Source organism: Leptonychotes weddellii, chromosome 6 (genome assembly GCF_054177405.1).
Source record: "Leptonychotes weddellii isolate Sample4059 chromosome 6, ASM5417740v2, whole genome shotgun sequence".
Taxonomy (NCBI): domain Eukaryota; kingdom Metazoa; phylum Chordata; class Mammalia; order Carnivora; family Phocidae; genus Leptonychotes; species Leptonychotes weddellii.
This window is the reverse complement of record NC_138374.1, coordinates 49,168,724-49,196,643: the sequence shown is the minus strand read 5'-3', so window position 1 is coordinate 49,196,643 and position 27,920 is coordinate 49,168,724. Positions and strand designations below refer to the sequence as shown.

The window sequence follows — 27,920 nt, the reverse complement described above, 5'->3', positions numbered from 1 at the left end:
AATATGCTATATTTAACACCATTTAGATGAAAAATCAGTAGCATCAGCCTTGCTTCGGCAGCACATATACTAAAATTGGAACAATACAGAGAAGATTAGCATGGCCCCTATGCAAGGATGACATGCAAATTTGTGAAGTGTTCCATATTAAAAAAAAAATTCAGTAGCATCTTTTCCAGTTTGGCTATAGCTAGAAATAACATTTTAATAGCTACTAAACTCTAGGGTCTGAATTCGCGATCTGCCTGTCTGCGAGAGGCAAAGAATGAAAATACCAAAAAGCAGGGAAGGATTTCAGAAGTTTAGCATCCACTTTTTTTTAAGATGTATTTATTTATTTGAGAGAGTGAGCACATAGCAGCAGAGGGAGAAACTCAAGCAGACTCAGTGCTGAGTGCAGAGCCTGGGGCTCGATCTCATGACCCTGAGATCAAGACCTGAGCTGAAACCAAGACTCCGACGCTTAACTGACTGCACCACCCAGGTGCTCCTAGCATCTATTTTTTTGAGTGACCAAGGGATAGAGCTGTGCCAATGTACCCAGCCCCGGGAACGGAAGCTGCAAACCTCTGGTCCCTCACCTGGAGTGCAGAGGTGGGACGTGCACAGTGGCCCAGAAGGCAGCATGGAGTGCACACAGTGGTGGCTATGGGCGGACCTCAGCCTCTCACTGCCAAAGAGAGACTCCCTGACCTTGGGGGAATAGAACCTTAATCTCTCTGAGACTCCGTTTCCACCGTGCTAAAATGGATCCACCCTGCAACAGATCCTGCCTCCCTCGCAGGGTCACCGTGAGGAGCAAACGAAGGGAGGCAAAAGAAAGCGCTTTGTAAATGGCAACAGCTACAGACGACATAAGGAGATTGAGTACGGTCCCAACGGCACTTACCACCGTCGGCTTGTTCCAGACGGTCTGCACGCAGTGCTTCAGGGCCCCACAATCAGCTGCCGTCTTCACGTTCTGACACCACACTGCTGAGCCTCTGGTGCATTCTTTCAGGCCCAGGACAGGGCTGGCTAGAGCTAAAAGAAAAACCATCATGAGAAGGCGTCCCACCTCACTCACCTACCCAGGGTGAAGCACCAGCCCGGGCACTGAGCTGGACAGCAGCTCAGCCCCTCACCCAGCTGCGTGGCACACAAACCACACGGAGGCATTGGGTCAAGAAGCTCAGTGATGTCTCAGTCTAAGTCACAGGGCTGGGAGGGACCAGGGACTACCTGCTTTGCTTTTTTCCTCTCAAACTATCTTTAAAGAGTATGAGGCCTTTTTATCTTTACAGCCTTAAAAATCTTCCATGAATAAATCATGCAAGAAAACACTGACATATTTAATTATAAAAAATTTTTAACTTCTGAAGAATGACAGTCAGGTTTTTTTAATCTGTAGGGAAAACAAGATTCATATTCTCATTACAAAAACAATGACTCTCAATATTCTAGTAAAAGAGCCCTTTTATAAATCTAGCTTTGTGAATATGTGCACATAAGTCTACTAACAAAAAAACCCTCCATAATCCACTTTGGTATCACCCAGTGAATACGTGTCCACTCAAAACCGGGTGCACAGCATGGCATGTGCTGTGATAAGAAAGGACTCAGGCAGAAGTCACATGCGCAGAAATGGGACTAGGGAAAAACACAAGAAAGATACAAAGTCCCCTAGGACCAAAGAAACGCCAGTTACAGCAAGAAGGTGCCATATTTTGAAAGTTAAATAGCCAAGGGGGGAAAAAAGTGACAAGTTTGTAGCAGAATATGCATTTGTACAGTCGATAAGTGTGACTGGTAAGGACTTCTTAATGTATTTCAAAAACTGGGAAAAAAAATCTCTCCTCAAAAAAGTAATCCACTTCTAGGGGCACCTTGGAGGCTCAGTCCTCGACTCTTGATCTCAGCTCAAGTCTTGATCTCAGGGTCTTGATCTCAGGGTCATGAGTTTAAGCCCCACATTGGGCTCCACACTGGGTGTGGAGCCTACTTTAAAAAACAAAAGTAATCTACTTCTAGAAATGGATTATAAGGAAATACAGCATTCCAAGAGGTAAAATATGACATGTATAAATATATTAAGTGTAATTCACAATACTAAAAATAAAAGTAGATGTAACCTGAATGGCCAAAAACAGAGGGGGGAAAAACTAATGATTCTTACTAAAAAGATTATGTAGCTGTAAAGTATAAAAACATTATATATCAAATAGAAAAAAATTCAAGAATATGAAATTATATAGAAGTTGCACAAAAAACAAATACCTCCCAAAATTTAAAGGTTGTTTGTGAATCTCTTTAAAATATTCTATAAACTGCCTTAAGGGTACCTATGTTTCTTACAAGGGGTCTACAGTAACCTTGACTTTGGCACCTCACCTCTAAGCCAACAATTCAGCTAGAAAACAACAGATTCCATCCGGCTACAATAAGATGGGTGACAGCGCAGAAAGCCGACTCCAGCAACAGCTCAGTAGGATAGAACCACCTTCTACTGTGAAAAGGAAACACGAGGCCCAAGTCTCAGGAGAAAACCCACCCACGAACTAGACTGACAACCTCAGGAGTCATGTGGCTCTTTGCTTCAATTTGTAAGCCAATGAGAAGGCACAGTGATTCCATAGACATGAGGAATCACACACACACAGTATACAAAGCATGGAGGTTGGCAGGTGCTCTCACTCCAGGAGAGGGAAGGCAGTGAAACGCAGTCATTACTAGCTTTTCGGCCAAAACTATATTCCACAAACTATTCACACAAGGACTGAGTCACAGGTCTGCAGAAAGCTCAAGCCAGATGATCTGCACCCTTTCAGACACTGGCAAATGAATTATTAATCTGCTACCCAAGTTACTGCCTTTGATGCCCCTTTGCAGCAAAAACCGCATCTGTAACCAGTTCACAAACCAAATGAACTAGCCACATTCCAAGAGCCATTGGCCTGGACTCTGGCTTCCAGGGGAAAACATGCAGCAGATTCAATAGTACATACTAATCCCCAGATGGTTCATAGAAGTTTAGTACCTATAATGTAGCCAAGCTAGGCTGCGGCCAGCCCTCAGCTGCAGGGGTGCGGAAAGGGGAGGGGGCAAAATTTGTGTCACAAGGGTAAGGGCTCTTGGAAAGTGTGCGGGGGTCACAGAGACAGCACACACAGCAAACAGGCTCCAGCAGCACCTCCCAGGCTCCTTCCACGCACCGGGCCCCAGGGAGGGAATCCTGAAAAGCACCCAAGATACACCAACTAGTTCTACCTCCAATTGGGAGAAAAGAGCCAGAAAAATAACAGGAAGCTACAAAATGAGTCTCTAGGCAAAAGAATGCACAGAGATACACAGGGTGGCCAGAAAGAGGTTAGGCATCAGCAGACCAGAGCCAGGACAGGATTCAGAGAGCAAGGCAGGGCCAGGGAGCAGCCCTCTCTACATAAGGCCTGACCACCATTCTCCATTCTCACAAATGTGCAGTGAACTAGAACTTTGATCCGGGGTTTTTCTCCAACCATCCCAGTCAGGAATTGGCTATAAGGGCCAAAATCTATCAGGTTTCGGGAACAGGATGCACGATCATAGGCCCAAGAAGCAAGAATACTTTGTAGCTTATTTACTCCTTCAAGGAACTTGAAACAGTAATCATGTGCAATAATGACTTTGTTACCAGCTTTGGCCAACTGTTAGGGACTAAAAATAGTCTTGGGCAGCTGGTTATCTGAGACTGGTCCAGCTAACAAAAACCCAAGTCCTTCCACAATCCCAATAGTTACTGTTACTCCACGGCCCTCCTCAGAACTTTCACAAGTAGAAGGTGTGTATATGTATGTACAGTGGCCAATCTGGTAGACCAAGGAGTCCTCAAAGTCAAGCCTAAAACATTTCATGGACACTGAGAAATGAAACTGAACTCCCAGCTCCTAGAAATTAAATTCTCAGTAACACACTCCCATGTTCCTCCAACTTAAAGCCACATTTTTAAAGGTGCATATTATAAAAATAGTCTGTGGTATATACAACAAATCTGATGTCCTAAAATGACCCAATGTCTATTAACAGAAACAACTGTGCGTCCTCGGGATCGGTAATGTGAGGCTGAAACGCAAGCACGGGTGATGCTAGTGAGCTACCTGGGGAGGGTTCAGGTGCTTATTTCAGGACCTGATGCCCTGTGAGGGAACCAAACAGTGGGGTCGGAACACTCTGAGACACGAATCCTTTTCCCAGAAAATGTATTTCTACACAACACCCTCACATCATTTCAGGGAGCTCTCAGGCACTACCCCTGCCCAGGGATCCCCCCTGGGGACTGAAGGCACTAAAAGCAAGCATGGTTTTTCTCCACCCAAGAAGGAAAACAACTATGATGAAGGCACGATTACCAAACTCCACTGACTGGGACAAGAACACTGTGCTCAGGCAGCCGAACAAAGTGAACAGACTTGGGCTGACTCCACGGTGGGAGGGACAGACCCTGAAGAAACTGTGGTATGTTAATAGAAAACAGGGGCCCTGGAGCAGCAAAATTAATAGCTGTGTGGGGGAGCGAGCAGAGTCTTCTTCAAAAAGAAATCTGAACTGGCCCCAGAAAGACAGAAATACAGAAGACTGGCTGAGAGGGGGAAAGGGAATTCCTGAACATTCCAAAGGAGAGAAATCTTTGTCTTCTCAGGAGCCAGGCTGCAAAGACAGACCTCAGGCCTGATGAGACCTCATGTGGCACGCTCATCCCTATGTGAAAGCTCACTCTGTGGGCAATGGCTCATGCTAGTGTCTTAAAAACCCAGGTGTGATGTGGCAGAAGAACTGTAAAGGAGGTAGGGAATTCAGATGATGGGGCACCTAACTCAAATGGAAAGCTCATACCAAAAATTCCAAGCCAGCAGCAGCAGCAGCAGGACTGAAAAAGAAGCTAAAAGAAAGATTCCAAAAGAACAGACAGCTAGAAAAATGAAACTCACAAGGTTAAACTTAAATGTGAACACCAGGGGCGCCTGGGTGGCTCAGTCAGCTGAATGTCTATCTTTGGCTCAGGTTGTGATCCCGGGGTCTGGGATCGAACCCCACTTCGGGCTGAGCCAGGCTCTCTGCTGAGCAGAGCGCCTGCTTCTCCCCCTGCCTGCCGCTCCCCCTGCTTGTACTCGCACTCTCTCTCCCTCTCCCCCCGCCCCCCCGTCAAAAAGTAAGTGAAATCTTAAAAAAAAAAAAAAAATATATGAACACGCAGCAGGGCTCAGGCCACAGAAGGAGAGAACACACCTGTGTGCTCTGCTTGCCATGAGTCAGTGACAAGAACAGCAGGTCGGGAAGGTGAGGGCACGTGACACCATTCCCGAGTCCCCTAGAATACTGGAGGTGTTTAGCTGGGAGAGACAATGTTTGAGAAACACAGCCATCTTCATAGGGAAAGGATGCCTTCCACCTATCACATGGGAGCGGATCTGCTGTCAGATCCAGACCTCAGAGCAATGCGTAGAGGTGAAGGGAAACAAACCACAGCTCGAAGTAGGGGCCATCCACAGGGTTACAAAGAGGGAATGAGCTGCCTCATTAGAGGATAACCTCTCCAAAAGCAGAAGCAACCACGCAGAAACAAAATGCCCAACTATAAGGAATTCTACATAAGAGACATCTTGCATGGTGAGCAGGGCTAGAAGTCGTCTTAGGAGCTACACATCTTCACTCCTGTAACAATGAGGCAAATGACGTTTTCAGTGTGTGTACACAACCAACATATAAAAATTACCCTAAGCCACTTTCTGATGAGTTATGCCTCAAAAGATGTTCCCAGCAAAGCTTTCATCTCTACTCTCATTCTCCCACACTCTGCCCCCAAACACCAACTTCCTTCTTTTTGAGGCAATATGCTGAACTCTAAGAAAGTTCTTACAAAACATGAGCCTGACCCCCTGGAGAGTTCTAATTAAATATGTTAAGATACAAACACTCCTCAGGGCAAGGCCTCTCAGTTCCAAGGCCTGCCATTTGAGCCCTCAATGACAACACCGAGGTAAACTGAGATTACAGAAATAATCCCTTCAGACACACTAAAACCCTACAGGCAGGTTTCCTTTTATTAAAGGAAGACAGGCTTTGTGTTGTTTTCTAAGACACAGAACTTCAATTGTATTTCCTTAGCAGAGGGATAGGGGCAATGTGTTCCCTTTTTACTCCCCAGGCCTAGAAGAAAATAGACATGTTCTAACGACCCACATGTAGGTCATTTATAAAAAAATGGGCTGTAATGGAATTTTAATTTACTGAGAACGGATGCCATGAGCTAGACCAGAAAGGGGCTTTGCAGCAGCTCTAGTCTCTAGATCAAAAAAAAAACCTCAGTGGGCCTGGAAGGCAGGGCGAACTCACTAGAGCCACGTTGTGTTTTTAGGTGTGATGACTTCCTGCAAAAAGAAACTAAATCTTGAGCTTAGAAAATGAGACATCTAAGGTACCTGACCCACCGTTTAAATTAAATGTTTTTCAGATGTGGGACACTGAAAAACAAAACAAAACAAAAGATCTGCCTCCAAGTCCCACCCAAATAAATGACCTTCAGCCAATCACTGTCCTGAGCTTATTCTTCATCTGTAAAATGAAGATGCAGCTACTGGGGTCACTGGAATGTTGCTGAGAATCAAGATGCTGCTGGAGTGGAGGGGGGTGGGAGGGATGGGTTGGCTGGGTGATGGACACTGGGGAGGGTATGTACTATGGTGAGCACTGTGAATTGTGTAAGACTCATGAATCACAGACCTGTACCCCTGAAACAAATACGTTATATGTTAATTTTTTTAAAATGCTCAATCTCTCATTAAAAAAAAAAAATCAAGATGACATCGTTATGTACTTTCAACTGCCAGAATATGACCTCTCTTAGCCATCATGCCTTTACCAGCGTCTCTCTGGCATTTTTTTTTTTTTAAAGATTTTTATTTATTTATTTGACAGAGAGAGACAGCGAGAGAGGGAACACAAGCAAGGGGAGTGTGAGAGGGAGAAGCAGGCTTCCCGCAGAGCGAGGAGCCCGATGCGGGGCTCGATCCCAGGACCCTGGGATCATGACCTGAGCCGAAGGCAGACGCTTAACGATTGAGCCACTCAGGCGCCCCTCTGGCATTTTCATTTATCCACATATTTCAACTCCCATACCAGACTGGCTTTGAAATCAGTCAAAGGCTCAGATCATAGCTCACCAATTCTAGTCAGGTGACCTTACAACTTGTCTTCAAATCTGCAAAATGGGCCTATTACTAGTACTCCTAGAAGTTTATAAAAATTAACCAGAATTTGTAAAACACGGGGCAGGGCTACAGAAGTCAAATAGGCGCCATCATCAGCATTGTCGTCACCACCTGGAGTAGCAACAACAGGACCTTTCTCTGATCCACTTCCTTGCCCAAAATAGGAGCTTGCACAAATAGCAGAATCCAGGCTGTTGTGTTTGTTTACTCTGCATTTTTTTTTTTTTTTAAAGATTTTATTTACTTGACAGAGAGAGACACAGAGAAAGAGGAAACACAAGCGGGGGCAGTGGGACAGGGAGAAGCAGGCTTGCCGCGGAGCAGGGAGCCCGATGCAGGGCTCGATCCCAGGACCCTGGGATCATGACCTGAGCCGAAGGCAGACGCTTAACGAATGAGCCACCCAGGCGCCCCTGTTTACTCTGCACTTCATCAAGTACTTAACTGGCAGCTCAAAGACCTAAAGAGTTATCACCCAAATCCTCAGAAGCCGTTGATTAGTCACAGAGAGGGAAACACAGGCTCCACTGTTAGAAGCCCAGGAGTAGACAACTATGTACGCAGGTACTAAACAAGATGTTTGCAGGAGCAGGAATGAGATGTGCCCAGCAAGGCATTTAAAATACCACAGATGAAATGCTCTCAATAATTCATGACATGGGAACTATGGGCTAAGATCTTTTCTTCCGATCCTGATATAGTTACGGCAACTGGAACCCACCTTTTTTAGAAAAGCCCCCTCAAAACCTCTCCTTTTCTGGAAGGTTGAGGAGGCGTTGCGACAAAATGATGGCTGCCCTGAGTGCGGGGGAGTAGACTGGCCTGAAACCCCTGCTCTGCAAGCTAATAAAGCCAAGACCTGGACAATTACTTATGCCACAATTATCTACAAAATATGGAAAAAGAGTGCCCCTTTCTCAGGAATTCTGTGACAATCAATGAGAAAGCAAAGAAAGGACAGAGTGCCTGGTGCCGACAAAGCTCAGTTAACTGTGCATCTAATTGTTAATGATGGACTTGAGGGGACGACCACCAATGGAAGGCATTCACGTTCTGATTTTTATATTGTGGTACAATTTTTTCCCATGTTACCTTCAAAGTCAGAAACAAGTTAAACGTTACCACCAGTTTCAGGGAACAATTTCTGCCCAAGGAGGCAGAACCTGAAACTGTATCGTATAGGGTTAATGAGGCTGAAACTACCAGGAGATTTAAAGCTTGTTTTCCCAGAACTGTTTCTCCCTAATCAGCTGTTGTTTCTTTTCAGACTCCACTAACAAAATCCACTAGCTGTCCCGGCAGAGGCTTGAGCTGAAGGTCACTGATAAGGTTCCAACCCATGAACAAGCAAGGCCCTGCATTCCTTACCTGAGATAGGAGCCCAAGACCCCATCCAGTTTATAGGAGCTCTCGGAGCATGCACATAGCCCCTCTCCTTAAGATGATGTCAGGACCCCAATTTTGCCTCGTTTTAATTTTACATCCCCACCCCAAAATGGACTGGGATAGGTCACATATATGTTTGCTCAATGCACATGCTCCACCTTTCCTCATGAACAGTCCTGTTTCCCCGCCCTTTTCATCAATATACATATGTAATCTCAACCCCTATGATTATAAAACTTGTTCTCTCCCCCTTCAGGGAGGAGGATCTGAGGCTTGCCCTCTTGTCTCCTTGTTTGGCTGGCTGGCTGGCTCTCAAAGAAACCCTTCCCTTGCTGAAACCTGATGTCTCAGAGACTGGCTTTGTTGCACACCCAACAGAGGAACCTGGGTTTGGTTATGAGACCGCAAGTTGTTCCCTATATTCATTCTCCACGCCTTTCAAAGGAGCAGAACCACAGATTTTTAGTTATACACATGGCTGCCAAGATTTAAAAACTACATTTCCCAGTCTCCCTTGTAGCAGGGTCTGGCCATGAAACCACAGTCTGGCCTTGAATGACAAATGTGCCGGCTGGATCTTTAGCACTCATGAAGAAAGGGGCTAGACCTCAAGGATGCAGTCTCTCGGAGCTTCTGGAAGTAGAACCACCACACTAGCCCTGGACTGTCCGGCTCCTGAACGTCCTGTGGAAGGATAGGGACGGTACTATCATTATGTAAGCCACTACTACCTAATCTCTGTTGTCCGCAGTCAAATCTAAGCCTAACTAAATACCAGCTTAATCATCTACCTCACTCACCTGAAGAGTCCCCAAACAACAAGTCTTTTTAAGGCTTACCTCCACTGAGGATATTCTAAAGCCTACATACACAACTTAATTACTGAAGGTTTTCAAAAACACTCTCAGAATGAAGGGGACAACCTTCCCAAGAAGATGTATCTTACGCTCCATTTGTTAACACAATCAGTCTTATTATTTTAGCCATTGTATTTCCTTGTAAATATCTTAGATAACATATGCTAAATACTGTACAGAGTCTAATTACCAAAAAAAAAAGGGTAAGAGAAAATACAACCAGCTTCGCAGCACCAATGATCAGAGCAGACATTCCACAGGGCAATGGATCTGCCGCCTGGGTAACGGAGCACCATGGCAACAGGCAGGCTGCTAGGAAACCAAATGAAGCTGACCCCGGGAAGGGCGGCATCTACCTCAGGCTCCCTGCACTCAGACATTTCTCAGAATTCATGCGCTTAGGTTCTGCGGAAGATAAAGCAATACACTCAACACTGACTGCTCCATCCAAAAGCTGGCTTCTACGGCAAGGAGCACCTGCCTCTTCTTTAGAGGATCCTGCTTTGGGAAGCATTCTGCAGAGCAGAATAAAAACACTGCTCATTTAATCATTCAGAATAGCATATGCTCCAAGGCAGCCTGCCTTGATCTGAAGGAAGTAAGATCCAAAAATTCCTCTTATACAAAAGAAATCTGTACCGATAAAGCTCACTTGGTGGACATCCCATCACCTCTGGCCCCAATAGGCTATTAGTTCTGTTATCTAAGACAAAGGTTCTTCCCTATTTCCCCTCTCCCTCCTTAATTCTTCCCTCCTCTTGCTCCTTAATTTTTCTCACAAGCAAGATCATTCCAGGACAAAAAACTGATCAGGATGCCTGGGTGGCTCAGTCGGTTGAGCCTCTGCCTTCGGCTCAGGTCATGATCCCAGGGTCCTGGGACTGAATCCCAATTCGGGCTCCCTTCTCCCTCTGCCTGCAGCTCTCCCTGCTTGTGCGTGCTCTCTCGCTGACAAAATCTTTAAAAAAAAAAAAAAAATAGGACAAAATACTGATCTACATGGAGAAGGCAAGAGAGTGGTCAGGCAAATCAGCTTGTGCAATCGTAACTGAAACACTGAGGGACAAGAATGCAATCCCCGGGCGCCTAGGTGGCTCAGTCGGTTAAGCGACTGCCTTCGGCTCAGGTCATGATCCTGGAGTCCCGGGATCGAGTCCCGCATCGGGCTCCCTGCTCAGCAGGGAGTCTGCTTCTCCCTCTGACCCTCCTCCCTCTCCTGCTCTCTCTCTCATTCTCTCTCTCAAATAAATAAATAAAATCTTTAAAAAAAAAAAATAATAATGCAATCCTCATAGCTTGCACAAGAGTGATGCAATGTGGCATAATTAATTTTGGGAAAAGAAATTCCTATCTAGTTCATTCAAGAGCACTCCAATCCAACATAAACTTACAGCAAAGGTCTTCTTCCAAGTGTCAATCAGGTGATGATCAGAGATGAACTTCAATCACCTTAGGTAAGACGCTGCCACAACTGGACAATGAAGAAATGAGCCCCTGGCCGGACTGCCCAGGGTCCAGTCAGGTGAACAGGTCCAGACAGAGGTCAAGAATCCTAGTCCCAGCCCAGGTGCTGCAGAGGAGTCAATTCAGTCAGCTAGAAGCCGGCATGGGCTCTACCCCATCCCTGCTAACAGGCTGGGTGGTCTCAGCATACTTGTAGAAGGCAATAATTTGCTAAAAAAAGATCTCAGCCAAACCCCACTAATACGGAAGTTCAGGGCTCTGGGCCTGTCCCACAGGATCATTAACTAAAAAGTTTCAGATACATGCAAATGTGTCAACTATATATGTCACTTTTGACTCACCTTAGTCAATAATAGGAATACAGCCCTTCGTTTGAAATACCAAAATCTAAACTTTAGACCATGGCAAAGATTTGGGCAGGATATTAGGATGCTCCAGCATTCTGATTCCATTGCTCTCACCTCAGAGGGCTGCTGTGAGGATTAAATCAACGTGAAGCAAAAAGCACTCAGAACAGTAATAATTAAGTGGCAATTATGATGCCTGTAGCTCCTGCAAAGCAGCTATTACCAGTGGTTCTCAAAGTGTGGTCCAGAGATTCCTTCAGGGCGTCTAGGAGGTCAAACTTCTCCTAACAGTACTACCAAGGCACTAGCTGCCTTTCTCACTCACTCACTCCCACACGTGCAGTGTGGAGTTTTTCCGGAGGCGTATGGCACGTGGCACAGCAGCAGCAAGCAGACGCAGCAGAGACTCGAGCCAGGTGTTAGAAAAACTGCAAAAATCTCAAACAAGCCGTTCTTCTCACTTAATATGTCTGTGTTTAAGGGAAGTTATTTTTCACTAAAATTATAATGTTAACATGTTTACCACTTCTAAAAGATTATTTTTTAAAATTGTCAGCTTAATTGGTAAGAGGTAAGTATCGATAGCTAGGGCCCACATAAACAAAAGCTCTTTGGGGTCCCTCAACTCACAAGTATATAGGGATGCAGAGACTAGAAAGCTTCAAAGCCACCATTTACAAACAGCCAATTTCTAGAACCCAACGGAAGGGAAATAACTTCTCAAATTACAGCTGGTTCCCTTTTCAGATTTCCCACAAATCACAGCCACCAGAGTAAGTTCTGTCAGGCTCCTATGTCTCTACCGCCTACAAAAAACCCTCTCCAACAGATTTGCACGTCCCTCTAATCGGGATGTAAACTATTGTAACGGTCAACACTTCACCTGAGCTCAAAGTCACTGCTGATTTGTCAACTCCAGGACATAAACTCCTAGAACGACTTCCAGTAAATAAAAGAAACTGCTTTTTTTATTTGTGATCAAGACTTGGCACTATCCACACTGAAGTTTCAGGCCCAGTAACCCTGCTGGGCTGGAGTCCACTTGGCAGCACCTCACACCACCGTTTAGCAACACTGAGCGCCTGTTCTGGGCCGAGCAGAATCACACACGCTGCAGACAGACCAACTGCAAATACACATAGCACAGAATGCCAGGTAGTGGTGAGTGCCATGAAGACAAATGAAGCAAAGTCAAAGGAAGAACAAGACTAGGGCAGGATGACATGGCCATTTAGACAGAGCAGTGGGGAATTCTGATAAGGCAACAACTGAGCAGACAACTGAGTGGAGGGAGGAAGCCACAGGGATCATCTCAAGAGGAAAATGTTCCAGAAAGGTGGAACACAAAACGCAAAGGTTCTGAGCAAACAACAGGGCGCCAGAGGCTGGACATGTGAGGAAGAGGGAGAACAGCTCTGAAAGGCAGCCAAAAGCAGGGTAACATGCAACCCCACAAGATAAACCTTGGGTTTTAATCCTCGTGAGATGGGAAGCCCTCTGGTATCAATGCCCACACTTGCAGGAGAGCATCCCATCACCACTGGTAATGGAGTTTTTTTCCTCTATTGTAATTAAGCGTCATCACAAAGACTGGCCAAAAACACTTGCTATAGTATCTCCTTCAATCTAATTTATGAAATTTCCCTTAAAGTAAATAATTTCTTTTCAAAATCAGTTATCTGTCCAAATATGGCCAGGATTCAATTTTAAAATTTAGAAGTGTCATTAGGATTCATTTCAGTTTTTCTGAAAAAGAGATGTTCAATGAGGTTAACTAAATTGACGCATGCATACAATGGAATCCTCTGCCAACTGTTTTTTCAACAGCTGGGAGGTAGGAGGAGATTAAAATAGACAACTAAATGCAATGTGGTACTCGATTGGATCCTGGAACAGAAACGTGAGATCAGTGGGAACACTGGTAAAGGCCCCATCAAGTCTGCAGCACAGTTAACACTGTCCCAATGTTCACTCCTTAATTTTGGCAAATATACAGTGGATATATAAGATGTTAACAGTAGAGGAAGCTGGGTGAAGTATACAGGAACTCACCACACTATCTTTTTAATTTTTCTGTAAATCTAAAATTATTCCGAAATTTAAAACATAGGTCTATCCATACTAGCATGAAATGGCTTCTAAGGCATAAATAAAAGAATAATGCAAACCTATTTACTCTTTTATAAAATTGGCAAAGTATTTAAAGTCTGACAACATCAAAGGTTATTGATTAACTATATACCTGTATATCATAGGACTACAAAACCCCAAAAAATTTGAGACAGGAATTCGGCAATTCCTAAAGTAAAATATGCATTCTCTACAGCTCAGCAATTCCATTCCTAGGTATATCCCCTATAGAAACGTCTGTTCAGGGGCGCCTGGGTGGTTCAGTCGTTGAGCGTCTGCCTTCGGCTCAGGTCATGATCCCGGGGTCCTGGGATCGAGCCCCGCATCAGGCTCTCTGCTCAGCGGGAAGCCTGCTTCTCCCTCTCCCGCTCCCCCTGCTTGTGTTCCCTCTCTCGCTGTGTCTCTCTCTCAAATTAAAAAAAAAAAAAAAGAAATGTCTGTTCATGTGCACAAGAACATTTATAGAAGCAGTTTAAGAGAAAAACAAAACTAGAAATAATCTAAATGCCTAGCAACAAAGTATGACATAAATGAAATACTAGAGTGAAAATGAAAGCTCTACATGGTCTTGACATCAATGAACCTCATTAGCCAAAAGAAAAAAATTAACCCGAGAATACATACAATATTTGTAAAATGTTTAAAATACCCAATACCATACCATACATACTGTTGAAGGTCACACTTCCATGTTTGAGAATAAAGACCTGCAAGGGAATGATAAACACCAACCCCAGGAAGGTGGTTATTTACAAAGGGAGGTGCGGGCGCCTGGGTGGCTCAGATGGTTAAGCGTCTGCCTTCGGCTCAGGTCATGATCCCAGGGTCCTGGGATCGAGTCCCGCATCGGGCTCTCTGCTCCTTGGGAGCCTGCTTCTCCCTCTGCCTCTCTCTCTGTGTCTCTCATGAATAAATAAATAAAATCTTTAAAAAAAAAAAAAAAACAAAGGGAGGTGCTTGTTAGGCCCTGTTTCTTAACCAAGTGTTGCATACAGGAGTGCTCATTATAATTATTCTCCCACTTTTCTGGAGGTCTACGATGTTCCACATGTGAAAAAAGACCAAGCTGGTGTAAAAGGCCACCATTTGTGATTAAGAAAAGAGAGAAGGAGGAAATCCCACACACTGTCAATTATATGTTGCTCTGGAAGGCTCCCAAAGGAGCTGGTACCAGGCTGTCTCTGGGAAAGGTCTGGGGGACAGTGGTGGGAAGGAAACACACTTCTGCCCTAATTTTTACACTGCTGGACTTATTCACAGTGTGCAGCCATTATCTCAACAGTTCAGCCCCATTTCTGGATGGGGAAACCAGATGAGGGGACGTAAACAGGTATACCACGGTTAGTAACAACAGACCTAAAAGAGGAATACTCAAGATTACTAGGACAGGGCCCCGATCTGCTGGGCTGCTGATAAAGGCTGATCTAGTTCTAAACCAAGTCTGGCTAACTAGAATAGAGACTCCCACCCCCTCCTAACTGCTGCCTGCCTCTCCTGGTTGGTTTTCCTGACCCAGGAATTACACACAGCGCACACATTTATAAGTCAATTTAATGGTTTTATTAAATTTAAGACCTTTAAAATGAAAGAAGCCAAGGGATATCACAAAATCAAGGGCAGAGGAGAGTCGCTTGTGCAGGTACAACAAGGACATTGACAAACATGATACGGTTTATCCATGGTATCGCAGCCAACCTTACAGGACCTACTACCTATGCCCTTCTATACAGCAAAATACTAAAGCCTCACAGCAACCTTATTAGATTGGAATAATCAGTAACCCTACTTTGCAGATGAGAAAGGACAGTGTTAACTTGCCCAGATCATACAGCTATCAGTGACATAATAAAATTCTTTTCCAGTTTCCTCTCAAAGAAATTATAAATTGCGTAAGAAATTACAATTGCAAGGTGCCTGGGTGGCTCAGTCATTAAGCGTCTGCCTTCGGCTCAGGTCATGATCCCAGGATCCTGGGATTGAGCCCCACCATCGGGCTCCCTGCTCCGCGGGAAGCCTGCTTCTCCCTCTCCCACTCCCCCTGCTTGTGTCCCTCCTCTCGCTGTCTCTCTCTGTCAAGTAAATAAATAAAATCTTTAAAAAAAAAAAATTACAGTTGCATTACAAATTGCATAAGAGAACATGGAGCGTACATAGGTTATTTTTCAGTACACAAATTGTTACCCAGAACATAATTCTGGTTATTTTCTGAACTTCACAGGAAAACAACAACAAAGAAGTAAAGCAACTAGTACTTCTGCAACAACCAAATTCTTCATCCCAATCACTGTATTTTTCACCATTATTTTAAAATTATTTGGGGGGGAAGGGAAAGGCAGGGTAATATAATTAGTATTCTCTTCTGATTTAAAGAAAATTCAGTCCTTCCTGGTGGAAGAACCAAACAGGAGCCAGAAAGCAAGGCTTTACTAAGCCTGGCATCCAGTAATCTAGAATGCCCATGCTAGAAGACTGTCTCCAAAAGCTGTGGCACACACTTGCCCAGGTGGCATGGTCTTGGCTTAGGGGGCTTCCCATGCCTCATTAGGTGCTTTCCCCAGCCAGGAGCAACCCTGTCCGTCCTCCCTCTTCCCCATCTAGTCAAGCCCCAGCCTGGCCATTCTCGTTTCACAAACCAAGAAAATGGAGGAACAACTTCTCCCTTCCCTGATCTAGAAAAATCCAGACCACTCAACCCAATATACTTCCACTCATAGAACCACTTGTAGAATGTACTGGATACAACTTGTCAAATCCAACTAAAGCACTTACCAAATCCTTGATTGGTTAATACAAATAAACCCTTCATGAATTACATTAATGTTTTCAGAATAAAACTGATTATTGATTGAAAATTAAGAAGTGGGATTTATCCAAAACTCCTGTTGGGTGAGAACTGAAGTTCTGCTGATATTCAGCAGGTTGCACCATAAATCCATGTATTGAATCATCATAAAAATAAGCTATCAAATGAATATATATGTATATGTAATACATTCTAGCATCCCCAGAGAGCTTACCTGCCTCAGTGTTGGGCACACACCATCTTAGCTACCACACAAGTGACAGTAACAGGGCACCTAAGCTTCACTGAGCACATACCACATCCCAGGTACCATGCCACATGCTTTACACGTATCACCTCATTAACACTGGCCCTGCCTTTTTCCACGACAGGAGTCACCCAACAGTATGCCCTTACCATATGATTTCATTTGCAAAAAGTTCAAAAACAGTTATTTTTACATCTGCGGTGCTAGAAGCTAATAAAGTGGTTTACTCTGCGGCAAGTGTAACAGGGTAGTGAATGGGTGAAGCACAGGGGCTTCTGGATGCTGGTAATGCTCTCTATTCCTTGACCTTGGGGGCTGCTTACAGTGGTGATGTTCACTCTGTGATAATCAAGTTGTACATTTAAAATGTGCATGTTGGGGCACCTGGGTGGCTCAGTCGGTTAAGCGTCTGCCTTCAGCTCAGGTCATGATCCCAGGGTCCTGGGATTGAGCCCCACGTCGGGCTCCCTGCTCAGCGGAGAGTCTGCTTCTCCCTCTCCCTCTGCTCCTTCCCATGCTTGTGCATGCACACGCGTACTCTCTCTCTCAAATAGATAAAATAAAATCTTTAAAAAAATAAATAAAATAAAATAAAATGTGCACATTTTCGGTATGTAAATTACAACCCAGTCAGTTTGTAAAACCTAAGTGTTGATGGAAGGCTATGGAAAGAGCAAGCACTGTCAGTAGTCCTGGGTTCTGATCCTGACTTCCCCAGTAAATGGCCTATGATTTGGGAGAGTCACTTCTGGGGGTACATCAGTGCCCTCACTCCTTACAAAGAGATTAGATTAGATGCTCTCCAATTTTCTCAGTATACCATTACTTTCCTTTCTTCATCAGGTGGGAGAAAGGGAGGGACCACTGATGAATCAAAACAAAAAAAACAAAAACAAACACAAACAAAAAAACCCCTCAAAACCAAGTATCTCTATAATCACCAGGACATCATTAAAATGCACAAGAGGGCACCTGGGTGGCTCAGTCGGTTAAGCGGCTGCCTTCGGCTCAGGTCGTGATCCCAAGGTCCTGGGATGGAGCCCCCCCATCGGGCTCCCTGCTCAGCAGGAAGCCTGCTTCTCCCTCTGCCTGCCTTCCCCCTGCTTGTGCTTGCTCTCTCCCCCCACCCTGTGTCAAATAAAACCTTTAAAATAAAATTAAGTTAAAATTAAAACATACATACACACACACACACACACACCCCCCAAAGCCTTTCCAGGTTCAGGATGACATTCTGTAGCCATGTTGGAACGGCAAGTTCGAAGCACCTCTCAGAGTGGAGGATGGCTGCAGTCACTATGCACCTTCACTAACTCAGTATCATTAGAAATTCATAACCTTGGGATAATCCCCAAGGCCGGGCAGCAAGATTAGAACAAGGCCTATAATTGTAACATACTCCCATTTACTCAAATGTTCAGGGAAGGGAAGAGAGTCTCTTGGTTAACCAAATATTCTTTTTTTTTTTATTTTTTTAATTGTTATGTTAATCACCATACATTACATCATTAGTTTTTTATGTTAACCAAATATTCTGATTAACCATATTCCCAACTATACCAGCGGAGGATTTTACATTTCAAAAGAAACAAGTCCCCTTCCGGTGATCTGAGTGATTCAGAATTCCTAAGGGTCTTGTGAGGAGTGACTCACTGCCAATAAGGACAACTGTTCGATACAGAACAAAAAATTGTTCTCAACCAGTGCAGAAAATTTAGAGACTAGTATTAGTTTATTCTACAGACCATGGAATAGCAAGTATTATCAACCCCAGTGAGAAATAATTTCTTCACTGACTATAAAATCGAAAATCTTTATAAGCAGATCCACCTTCCACAGCAGACAAGTAAAACAAGTTTAAGAGCGTGGTTTAAAGTCAAGACATTCTTGGGAGGTGCTCTAACATGAGAAAAACATCTTAAATCTATTTCATTTTTAAGTAGCCTATATCTTTGGTTTTCCATCAACTCCACTTTATTACTATTTATTAAAATCTGAATCGCTGCATGATAGAATGGAAGCTAGCCCCTAATTACAGTTAACTAGAGAAACAGAAATTGAGGTTGGCCCTAACGATCAGATTTATTTCCTTTCCGTAAGCTGTAATACCTGACAATAACCCAGACTTAGGATCTTCTCCGTATAGAAATTAAAATCTGGCTCCACTATAAAACGATGTAAGTTTGATAAGTACTCAACCACACTCACTTTCCTTTACCATGATGATTTAAAAGAGGTTAAGATTTGAAGGCATGAATTTGGGGCACAGTAACTGAGAAAGGTCACAGTAACACGGGGAGGGCAGGAGGGATCCTTCTAATTCCAGGAAGGCAATGCAGCTGGTTCCCAAGTGTTGCCTTCATAGCCTGCAACGATTTTAATAACCATCAGTACTATTTCAGGGCAACAAAAAAGTGTAAGGATACGCCTATGCACAGCTTCTCACGTACTTATATTTTCCAAGATAAAGGCCGCTGCTAAAACGGGCCAGCGGCTGTGCAAGACCTTTTAAAGGAGATGAAACGTGAACTTCATTGCAAAATCATCCGCACAAAACCCCGTATCATCTTCAAGATGTAGGATCGAGAAAATACGTAAGTAAAGATAAACATCAACAGAGATGACATACTTATGTGCTTTCTGCAACTTCAACATTCTTAAAAACTAAGGCAATTCAGGCCAAAGTGCGTCCCGCTGGATGGGGCTCCAGTCCATCTCGATCACGTGCGCCCGGCCCAAGCATAACACAGGTGCAGGAGGGGTCACCCTAGAGGCCCACCCCCAGAGCTGTGGGGAGGCACCGGGCGGCACCAACTCGAACCCTGAGGGAAATGCTACTTCTCCAGTCCCGCCCTCCTAGCCCACTCGCCCCGACCCCAGCCCTGAGCCGCCGGCCGGGGGGACTTTTAGGCGGCCAGTCTCCCACCCTCCTCCCACAGTCCGTCCGCCGCCCCACCGGTATCTGCGCAGCGCGCGCCTGCGCACTGAGCGCCCCTCGTCAACCCCAACGGGGAGCGGAGGGGCGAGGCCCGGGACGCTCCGCTCCGGGTCGGGTGGGCTGCGTACTGCGGGGAATCCTTTCCCCACACTGGAGGGTCTCAGGGCTTACCCGCGCCCAGAAGGCTGGCCAGGAGGACGAGAGCGTACATGGCGACGCCCGACTCCGCAGTCTGCAATGCAGAGCGTCAGCTGATCCTCTGTGGCTATAAACCTGCCCCGCCCCGAAGCTTTGCACTGCGCAGGCGCAAGCCCCGCCCCGGCCAGGCCCGCCAGAGCTCTCCCCGCAGCCTGACTCAGCTCCCCGCAGGGCGTCTGAGCGGCTGGCGGCGGAGAGGAGGGAGGAGGAAGCGACGGGGTGGGGGTGGGAAACGTGTGGTGCAAGGGGAGAATTCGTCCAAAAAGAAAAGTAGTAATTAAATAAGTCAACATTAAAACGTAAAAATATGTATAAATATCTTTTAAGCCTCACATTTTTTTTCTATGAGGTACCCTTTTCTGTTATTATAGAAGTTATATAGAAATAATATTGTAAGGGCGTCTGGGTGGCTCAGTCGTTAAGCGTCTACCTTCGGCTCAGGTCATGATCTCAGGGTCCTGGAATCGAGCCCCGCATCAGGCTCCCCGCTCCGCGGGAAGCCTGCTTCTCCCTCTCCCACTCGCCCTGCTTGTGTTCCCTCTCTCGCTGTGTCTCTCTCTGTCAAATAAATAAATAAAATCTTTAAAAAAAAAAAAGAAAATAAAGAAATAACATTGTATGATTATTTCTATTCCATTTTTTAGGTGAGAATCCAAACTAAGAAAGGTTAACGATTTTATCTAAGTTCTCAAGGTCATTATTCAAGCTCACCACCCTGCACACGTTGTCTCCTAAATGATGTTTATATAGTTACCTAGGTCAGGCCAGCGTGTAGCTTCACTCTCGGCCCTGATTTTCCCTGTTAACAATTCATATCCACAATCACTTCTCATGACCCACAAACAAGTTTTCAGTATTAAATACAGTCCCTCCCGAGGTCCTAACCATGGTTTGTCCTGGGGTTGGACAAAGTGGAGGGTAAGATGGGGAAGAATAAGTGGCTCCGCCATTGGAGAAGTGAAGCTGGAATTTGAGAACCTGGTTGTGCGCCAGCCAGAGGCCTTGCTGGAGAAGGAAGTGGCCCCACACTGTGCAGCCCTCAACCCTCATCTCCTTCCAGAATAAGAAAGGCCCAGATGGCCCACACAAAACCCACTTGCCCTCTACCTGTGGAGAACCCAGTCTGGCTCTGAGCAGAGGTCTGACCCCACCCCTGCCCCTTCCCAAGGGCAAGTACCTCCTAGCCCAAGGGAAGGATAGGAGGGAAATCTCAGCCTATTAGGGCAGGTTCTTCAATGTCAGTTAGTCCCGTTCCATCATTATACCAAAGGGGAAGTTGGGACCAGGAGAGGGAAAGACATTTATCCAAGGGCACGCCTGACCAGAGAGGGGCAAACCCAGGGTTCCATCTGCCTCCAACCATGTGTACTCCTCCTTTAGGAACTGGAACCTGCCACAGACAGGTCTCAGGGCCTTTGGTTCACCTCTTCTACCACTATCCCCACACTGTGGTTCTTACTTCCCAGTGGGGAGCTGACAGGGAAGTGTGCACCACAGTGGGCGACACAAGAGGGCTGAGTAAAGTTGGGACAAGATATGATCTAAACTGGGTGCCTCGCTTGTTGGCCTCAGTGGCCAGATGGCTGCATGGCTGCCCCAGTGGCAGGCATTCTAGGTCCAGGCACAAGCACAGGGCCGATCACCCCAACAGCCAGATAAAGGCAGGGGAGGTGGGGCTCTAGGACACAGCCCTGTCTCTCAGCTCCAGCAAAGCATCCCTGTGTACCATACAGAAATGACAAGACTCCACGCCAAAAGGTAGCTTAGAGACTTTCTGATCATATGCTCTCGCTTTGGTGGAGTTACTGAGCTCTCAGAGCTGTTTAATGACAGAGTGAGCCAACCACAATTCTTTTTTAATACCCCCCTTTCTCATAACCAGAGGGATAAGTCAATGTTTTTGAGATGCACTTTTGCTACCTTCATTTGCATACCTGGAACACAAAAAATATGATCCTCCATCCATCTCCCTCCCTGTAAGGACAGAATTGTAATGAAGAATATAAAAAACAGTAAGTGGATTATTGTCATTTTTTACCAAGTCAGTAGATGCTTAAATCTCTTAAAATACCTTCTTAGCCATCTGTGTGCATAGGCAACAAAGATCTATGAGACTGTTTGGACCCTTTGACCCTATAATACCATTCTAGCTATATACCCCCCCCCCCAGGGAAATAATCCAAAGCTTAGAAATCTTTTATCCAAAGTGGTTACAGAAGGACCCTTTATAACAGCGGATACTGGAAAGATCCCAAATGCCAAACAATGATGGCTAACTAAGGAAACTGGCCCAGACAAAACACTGATACGAGAAGTGCCTTTGAAACATGAGATAGAAGGAGAAAGCACTGGTATGCAACAGGCCTCGGAGGTAGGTGGGTTACAGGAAAATACCGGCAGAGCAAGGCCCAAGTCTCATTGTCCACTTCAAGCCCTGCCACTGACTTCCCAGAGGGGAATGCGGAGCTGGTGAGGGAGCTTCAGGATCCCCCAGTCCAGATGTGCACAGGGGCAGCAAAGCCCTCCTGTCCTGTCTCCCTTCAAAGTGGTGGGACTTTTGGTGAGGAGAGGACCAGAGAATTGGAGGTGGGAAGAGAGCCTGCTGACTTGGGTTAACTCATCTTTGCGCTATTTCACTCATTACAATGTCCATGTGTTACTTGATACTTTTTAAAGAAAAAGATTATGGGAAATTTTTAAAGAACAAAGAAAATCCCCTTCACTTCCTCCCTCCCGTGAGCTCAAGTTTTCAGTAAACTGAAAAGATCTTTATCCTCAGAAATGTGAGCCATACTGGAAATCCCAGCAGTGATCCTGATGGTTTTTCCAGTTCTGGGTCCCAATTCTTCATGAGGCCCCACTTCTAGTGCCTGAGATCTCTTGAGACCCCCACCTGCCAGATCCACTTGGATTCCACGTTTGGTGCCAGAGGGCTTCCCTCTGTTACTGTTTCTCCACCTGAAAGGGTCCATGGCCAGAACAGCTGATTTAACAGAGGCATCCACCGTGAAGGCCCAGCTCACCCACTTGGCTCCCCAAACAGCCACCCTGGAACCTCATCCTGCCTTGGAAGCCTCTCGCACCACCACCTCTGTGTCTCAAACAACCAAGTCAGGCTTCTCTCCCTCCAGCATCTCCCTCATCAAGACCTCCAGCCTTCAGTTTCCCCTGGGCCCTTCAGGCAGACACTCAAGTATCAGCCCTTCCCAAGGACCCCTCTCCCCCTCATACTTCAGTCACCCACCCACCAATTCCCAGCCTCTGATTTCTTCTCTTCTATCCCCACCTGAGATATCAGCTGGAGAATCAACCATCCCAGCTAGGCTCACAAAGCCCTCTGTGCTACTGGGCACCTGTGGTGTCCCCCCATGGGGTCGAGCCTGCTATTGTCTCCTAGTATCCTTCACCTCTTTTTCCTTGATTTTGATGGTTAATAGTCAACCACCCCCCCCCCATTTCTGGCTAGGTACATGGCCACCCAGAATAAAGACTACATTTCCCAATCTCCCTTGCAACCATAGGACCTGTTTCTGGCCAATGTGATAAAGGCACAAGTGCCCATTTTGTGAACTCTAGGTACTGTCCTTGAAGAGACACATCCAGTGCAAATATTTACCAACAGATATGCCAGGACACTGGCCAGAGTGCTGGGGGAATGCCATGGAAGGTCCCAACTGAGCCAGGGGATGAGTTGGGGGGATGGGGAGGTGGGCATCAGGGAGTCATCAGCTATTACCAGCTGGTGGAGAAGTATTTCAATGATTTTACTACTGAAAAAGCTCTACTGATTTGTACCAGTTAAATCCTACGAACTCTCTTCTTCATGCTACCTGGATTGCAGACATGACGGCAGGAGCTCAAGAACCCATCATGGACCATGAGGTAGAAGCCTTGTTAAGGATGACAAAGCAAGAAGATAAGAGCCTAGGTCCATCTCAGATCTGTACCTCTGAAACAAATAATGCAATATATGTTAAGAAAAAAAAAAAAACAAACGAAGAAGAAGAAGGTAGCGGGAGGGGAAGAATGAAGCGGGGGATATCAGAGGGGTAGACGAACCATGAGAGACGATGGACTCTGAAAAACAAACTGAGGGTTCTAGAGGGGAGGGGGGTGGGAGGATGGGTTAGCCTGGTGATGGGTATTGAGGAGGGCACATTCTGCATGGAGCACTGGGTGTTATACGCAAACAATGAATTATGGAACGCTACATCTAAAACTAATGATGTAATGTGTGGGGATTAACATAAGAATAAAAAAATAATAAAAAAAAAGAAATAGCATTGAAATCACAATGGTTATAGTTGAAGACAATACTAGGAAAACAGTTCCATTTTAAGAAATGATTTTACATCATTAAATCCATCTATATGTACTGTGTTACAACTTGACTGTAATGTAGTTTTGGCATAAGCACATTTACTGTTAATTACCAGCTACATTTTTAATCTTCAATAACTAGACTTGAAAATAAAGAAATTGGGTAAGGAAAAAAAAAAAAGCCTAGGTCCTTGGTGATTACATCTGTTCTACGTAGTCCACCTCCAGACTTTATTTATGTAAACACACCCAATCTTGTTTAAGCTTTCATCGTCTCAAGTTTCTGTTACATTCTAGATCTTGTCAACAATGCTCAAGCCCCTACCTCATCTTTATTTTCATGCTCATTTCCTATCTTACCTCTTCCTTCTATCTCTGAGGAGGAAATGCCTTTTCTTCTCTGTAGGAGACTAAACGTTAGCTGCTAAACCCTCCTATACGTTTGCCAATCAGCTCCTGTGACCTCATTCTTGTTCCTCACCCTTGTCTTAGCAATTGTTAAATATTTTTAATGTCATCCCTCTAGCACTCTGCTCCATCAGGTATGCTTTCCTTTTTTCTATCTTCAGTCTCCTGCCTTGCCACTGACTCTTCGTCCTCAGATTACAAGTATACCCAAGGCTCTCCCATCCAAAAGAAATCTTGTCTCGCTCCTGATTTTCACTTCAGCTCTGTGCTTTTTCTCACTTCCCCTCCACTACTCTTTGAAACAGTCGCCTACACTCACCATGTCCCCAACTCTCCCTCCAGACTAACTCTAACCCAGCCCAGCCCTCCACTGAATGGCTTTCTGAAAGCAGATTGTAAATTCCTACTTGGAAGGTCCCCCTCCTCATTTCCTTTGGCCTCTGACACTGTTGGTCTGTTTCTCCTTCCTTCATCTCCCCCACTTGGCATCCGTGACATAGTACCACCCCTCAGGGATGCTGAACATCTAGCCCATGGTCCCCATGCCCACTTTTTTTTTTTTAAGATTTTATTTATTTATTTGAGAGAGAGAGGGAGGGAGAGTGAGCACAAGCAGGGGGAGTGGCAGAGAGCGAGGGAGAGGGAGAAGCAGACTCCCCGCTGAGCGGGGAGCCCGATGCAGGGCTCGATCCCAGGACCCTGGGATCATGACCCGAGCCGAAGGCAGACGCTTAACGACTGAGCCACCCAGGCGTCCCTCTGCCCCACTCTTTCAGGGCAGCCTAAATAAGCCAGGCAGTTTCACAACTCTGTGGCCTTTCCTTACCTCAAATTGTTTGCCCTAGTGAACCTTCATTTAAACCTTCATAACCCAGTTAAAATGATACTCTAAGAGGGAAGATTCTCCTATGGTTTAGGAGACGGTCAAGATTCCCTTCCTCACTGCTCCCACTGTACTTCGTTTGCCTGTCGAGTAGCCGTCTTGGTGGTGTTTAAGCAGTATCTTTATGGAGCACCTAGCGTTTACCAAGCACTGTACTAGGGGCTGAGGAGACTGAATGGAAAGACCTCCCAAGGAGCCCGATGTTGCCTTACCCCCTCTGGGGAAGCCAGAGTGGCATTGGGAACCTCAAGGCCCTGCCACCCTCTGGGCTGGGTCTGAGCACAGTTTCCGGCAGCCAGTCTATTCTGGAGGCTAGCAGGCCCCCGGGACATGGCCAGGCCCCAGAACTCTGCCCACAGTCCTCACGGTGCCCTGCACCTGGCTGAGCCAATCAGATGCTCTCTTGGGGAGCTCAGACAAGGGCTGCTAAGAGCTGGTGCTGGTGAGTCAGCAGTGGGCAGCAGAGCCCACGGGGAATGCTGAGTCACTGGAAGAAAAATTGACAAATCTGGGAGGTCACAGACTTTGGAGAATCTGCTGAGAGCCGTGAACACTCCTGCCCAAAACTGCTCAGACACAACATTTTGCATTGTTTTCAGGAGATTCTCAGACCTTTGCCATCCATCTGTGATTACAGAATGAGAACTTCAGTAAACCCAAAGAGAGGAAGTGACTTAGCCAGTCACAAGGCCGGGAAATAACAGAACTGGGACCAGATCCAGCTCTCTGGAATTCCAACCCTCGCCATTTACCAGCTTAATCTCTCTGTTCGGAGCACCCACCAAAGCCTCCCTTTTATTTCAAGGACCAGCTGCATTCCACCTCCAGGGAAGCTCCCTGCTCCCGCTAGCCTCGGGTATCCTTTTCCTCGTCCAGCTTCTAGAGCACCCTTGGCCCTTGCTCTGGGCCAGGCTTGGAGAGTGAACAATAACAAGGATGAGATTAGACTGAGTAGCTTCTGAACTTGAAAGGGAAAGCCAGAACTGGGCTATTATCAAGTTGACTACAATAGCTTATCTTTAAAAAAGTAAAGTTTCCTGGGATGCTTGAGTGGCGCAGTTGGTTGAGCACCCGACTCTTGGTTTCGGCTCAGGTCATGATCTCAAGCCCCGCGCTCAGTGCGGAGTCTGCTTAAGACTCTCTCTGCCCCTCCGCCCTGAGTGCATGTGTGCTCTCGCTCTCTCTCTCTCTCTGTCTCTCTAAAATAAATAAATAAATCTAAAAAAAAAGAAAAAGAAAAAGAAAGGTAAAGCTTCCTAAGGAACTTGGAATTTAGCCGGGGAGGGAGAGAAGAATCAAAAAGGCAAACTGGCATTAAATAATAATGGCAGTAACAACAACATTTGGCATTAATTGGCCGTCTGTTATATGCCAGGCTCTCTACTGATCACTCTACATATGTGATCTCAAATCTTTTTTTTTTTTAAAGATTTTATTTATTTATTTGACAGAGAGAGACACAGCGAGAGAGGGAACACAAGCAGGGGGAGTGGGAGAGGGAGAAGCAGGCTCCCCGCAGAGCAGGGAGCCTGATGTGGGACTCGATCCCAGGACCCTGGGATCATGACCTGAGCCGAAGGCAGTCGCTTAACCGACTGAGCCACCCAGGCGCCCATGATCTCAAATCTTTAAGTCAAGAATTAATTGTGCCCATTTTACAGATAGAGAAACTGAGTCTTGGGAGGCTGACGTGCCTAGGATAGCCCCGATCCCGGCAGAACCAAGATACAAGCCCAGGAAAGTTTGGGGCTGATGTCTATGTCACACTGCCTCCACTAAGAACACCCAGAACTGTCCCAGTGCCTTGGCTAGACACTCACGTTCACATCCAGGGCAGACAGACACCAACTACGGAGATGCAGCCGGGTTGTCAGGGCCTGATGCCATCAGCCAACCACCCTTCCATGTTCAGGTGCCACACGCCCCGGGACAGACTCCGTAACTTGCCGACCGGCCTGATGGCAGAGGACGATGTGCTGCTTGGCCGGGCAGGTGATCACATTCAGGTAACAGGGCTCTTTCTCAAGGTGAAGACTGTTGGTCTGGTTTGTGTATCAGACTCACGAGTTTGTCCATGAGCCTCATCAACTCCAGGCCCTGAAAATTTCAAACTTCTCACCACCATCACTTCGAGACTGTAACACTGTGCAGCCAGTTGGAAGAAGCTGTGCCCACAGAAGGAATCACTGTGACTCTGGGAGGCATAAGCCTGTTTCAAGGTCAAATTTGCCTCTTCAACCACAAATTCAACTAATCCATATTCATGGCCAGGAACTGGGTATATGACAGCACAGATGTCTTTCCATCCTCGGGAGTTGGCAATCTGGGTAGAGATTCAGACGGGCAAACACCCGCCTGTTCTGAGAGAAGACAATGGCTGGAAATTCTGAGCAATCTCTTTTCCCCTCCTCTCCATGGAGGATGACAAAGGTATGCTTTGTAATGACACTTCAGTTTGAGACCCAAGGGGCGCCTGGGGGGCTCAGTCGGTTAAGCGTCTGCCTTCGGCTCAGGTCGTGATCCCAGGGTCCTGGGATCGAGCCCCACATCGGGCTCCCTGCTCGGCGGGGAGTCTGCTTCTCCCTCTGACCCTCCCCCCTCTCATGCTCTCTCTCTCTCTCTCTCATTCTCGCTCTCTCTCTCAAATAAATAAAAATCTTTTTAAAAAATAAATAAGGGCGCCTGGGTGGCTCAGTCGTTAAGCGTCTGCCTTCTT

At 45.9% G+C, this 27,920-nt stretch overlaps 1 protein-coding gene and 1 non-coding gene across 2 annotated transcripts in view; one reads left to right on the top strand and one right to left on the bottom strand.

The window, feature by feature from the left end:
- PSAP (prosaposin) overlaps window positions 1-19,773 on the bottom strand; it is a 34,160-nt gene extending 14,387 nt beyond the window's left edge. The window contains exons 1-2 of the mRNA XM_006748880.3: window positions 19,567-19,773; window positions 890-1,023 (exon numbers count right to left, since the gene is read on the bottom strand). Coding sequence (XP_006748943.1) covers window positions 890-1,023; window positions 19,567-19,606 — 174 coding nt within the window. The 5' untranslated portion in view covers window positions 19,607-19,773. The remainder of the gene's footprint in view (window positions 1-889; window positions 1,024-19,566) is intronic.
- LOC115937634 (U6 spliceosomal RNA) lies at window positions 50-152 on the top strand. The gene has a single exon (XR_004072901.2). It is a non-coding gene; the product is annotated as a U6 spliceosomal RNA (small nuclear RNA).
- Window positions 19,774-27,920: the final 8,147 nt, after the last annotated feature.